Source organism: Elephantulus edwardii, unplaced genomic scaffold, assembly GCF_000299155.1.
Source record: "Elephantulus edwardii isolate Elephantulus edwardi_28Jun2011 unplaced genomic scaffold, EleEdw1.0 scaffold00116, whole genome shotgun sequence".
Taxonomy (NCBI): Eukaryota; Metazoa; Chordata; class Mammalia; order Macroscelidea; family Macroscelididae; genus Elephantulus; species Elephantulus edwardii.
Window position 1 is genome coordinate 2,007,078 of NW_006399866.1, and position 2,315 is coordinate 2,009,392.

At 47.1% G+C, this 2,315-nt stretch overlaps 1 protein-coding gene across 1 annotated transcript in view; it reads right to left on the reverse strand.

Annotated features, from left to right (window-relative positions):
- GPR107 (G protein-coupled receptor 107) overlaps positions 1–712 on the reverse strand; it is a 109,595-nt gene extending 108,883 nt beyond the window's left edge. Inside the window, exon 1 of the mRNA XM_006892457.1 lies at positions 548–712. Coding sequence (XP_006892519.1) covers positions 548–691 — 144 coding nt within the window. The 5' untranslated portion in view covers positions 692–712. The remainder of the gene's footprint in view (positions 1–547) is intronic.
- Between the last annotated feature and the right edge of the window lie 1,603 nt (positions 713–2,315).

The following is a 2,315-nucleotide window of genomic DNA, read 5'->3' on the forward strand; positions in this document are numbered from 1 at the left end:
GTTCTTCTCTCGACTGAAAATGACGGGAGAAAAAAAAAGAGAAAAGCAATAAAAATCCTAACAACACACATTTTTAATGTTAGCTTTTACTTTGGTCATGTGTTTCAAGCGAGGTTTGAAACTGCTCCCACAGATTCCCGCTTTGTTCAGTCCGGAGAGCGGGAGGCCAAGGTTCCGAGTTCATTCACAATGACAAGTAAAGGAAAAGGCAAGAGTGAAGAACAGGGACAAGGGAAGTCAGAGACAGAAGTTGGAAGGGAAGCGGGAGAAAGGACAAGGTGATACCAGACGAACTAGGAAAGCAGGAAGAGACTTGAAGCGCGGCCTCCCGAGTTGTTCTCGGTCGGCCGCCGTGCAGCCCACTACCCTCCAGACTGCCCAGTGGTATCTGCACCATCCGCCACCGTCCACCTGGTCAGATCAGCGCCCCGCCAGGGCCCTCTGACAACCCAAGGCCAAGGCGATAATAGTTTAATCGCCCTAGATGAGCCAAAGTTGCTCCCGGTCCCGGAGAAGGGTCAGGGCCCGGCTCCGCCGCCAGTCTTACCTTGAGCGCCAAGTGGTGGACGCGGCCCAGGCCAGGCTCCACTACTAGCAGCTGCAGCAGCTCCAGCAGTGGGAGCAGCCGCAGGCCCGCGGCCAGGAGAGGACAGCGGGAGCCCAAGGAGCCGTCGGACAGCGGGGAGGCCATGTTTGTCCAGCATCACCAACCCCTTCCTCTCCCGCCCACTTCCGGGGTTAAAGGGCGCCAGCAGCCGGAAGAGCCCGGGGAGGGGTCCGTTTTCTTACACTTTGTGATCTCGGGAGTCGTCATGAGGGCACAAGCTGGGCAACTCAGGGACGTTTAACTGGCTTCTCCTGGGCAGTCTTAAGACTTAGCCAGAAAGGATGACGCCATCCCTGTGAGGCCGCTCTGGCGCCTACGGTGGCTGGACAGGACCATAGGGCCTGAGCCACGCATCGCGAAGCTGGGAAAGCAGCTTAGATCCAGAGGGACTCTGACTGGGGGGGGGGGGGGGTCGGTCTCCAGCTCTCCAAGGGTGGGTGCCCTCCATTGGATGATTTCACCAAGAACCCTGACTGGAAAGTTTTCGGCTTGTCACCGGTCCCTTGTTTTATTCCAGACACTCCACACTAAAATGTCATGAAAAATACTTACAGTAATATAACTTCTTGATACCTTGTCAGATACTTCACCAAGCCTTTTATTTGCATTGTTGCATTTAACCTTTGGAACAACTTCATTAGATAGGTGAATGTTACCACTCTAAAGAAAACAGAGGCTTGGAGAAATTCAGTGATTTGTTACAGGTTGCGCCGAGAATCCCTTGCAAACTACTGTGCTGTGTTGCCCATGCTGCTTTCCCTGATCATTAAAGTTTGGACGACTAAGTGTTCACATTTTCCACTTCTGTGTGGAAACTTACTTTCATTCTAATCTTTCAAATATAAAGAGAACCTTACTGAAAAGATTCAGTAGACCTATTAGCCATTTTTTTAAATTAAGGAATTAATAAAGGAATATGTATATTAAAATTGCAGATACACTAACCAGCTTTATTTCTTTCATGCTGTATTTTAGCTAGACTTACACAAGATGTTATTTGTGTTAAAGAGATAAGCAAAGAAGGAGAAAATAAAAGCCACCAAGAAACTCAATACTGAGGACCATCAATTTACTGTTTTATGACAAATTCTGATTCTTGGGATTTTTTAAAAACTTAACTAGTTACTAAACCTAATTATATTAGGAAGCTCTGGTAGCTTAATGATAAGAAGCTGACATCGCATAAGCATGCATTTCGAATCCACCAGTTGCTCCACAGGAGAAGGTTGGGCAATCTCCTTCGCTTGGATTAATTGTTTCTAAAAACTGGCTGGAGGGTCAGCTCCAACTCGGTGGCAAACAACAAACAAAATACTAAATGTGAGCTCTAGTAGTCTAGTCAGTGGGAAGTTGTGCTACTAACCAAAAAGCTGTGCCTCTGGAGATTTGAGTCCACCAGTAACTCAGCATGGAAAAAGATAGGCAGTCTCCTCCCATGTGATTTACAGTCTCCCAAGCACACTTGGGAACAGCTCTGAATAGGTTCAGAATAGATGGCAATGAGGGAGAGCTGTTGCTGAGGGAGAGCAGTTGTTGTTAAGTGCTGTCAAGTCATCTAGAACTTCTCCTAGCAACCCTATAAACAACAGATCTGAACCTTGCACTGTTCTGCATCATCCTCATGACCTCTGTAATACCTAAGTCCCCTGTGGCAGTCCTTTTTTTAAAGAAAATTTTAATAATTTTAATGAACATTTACAGAGATTTT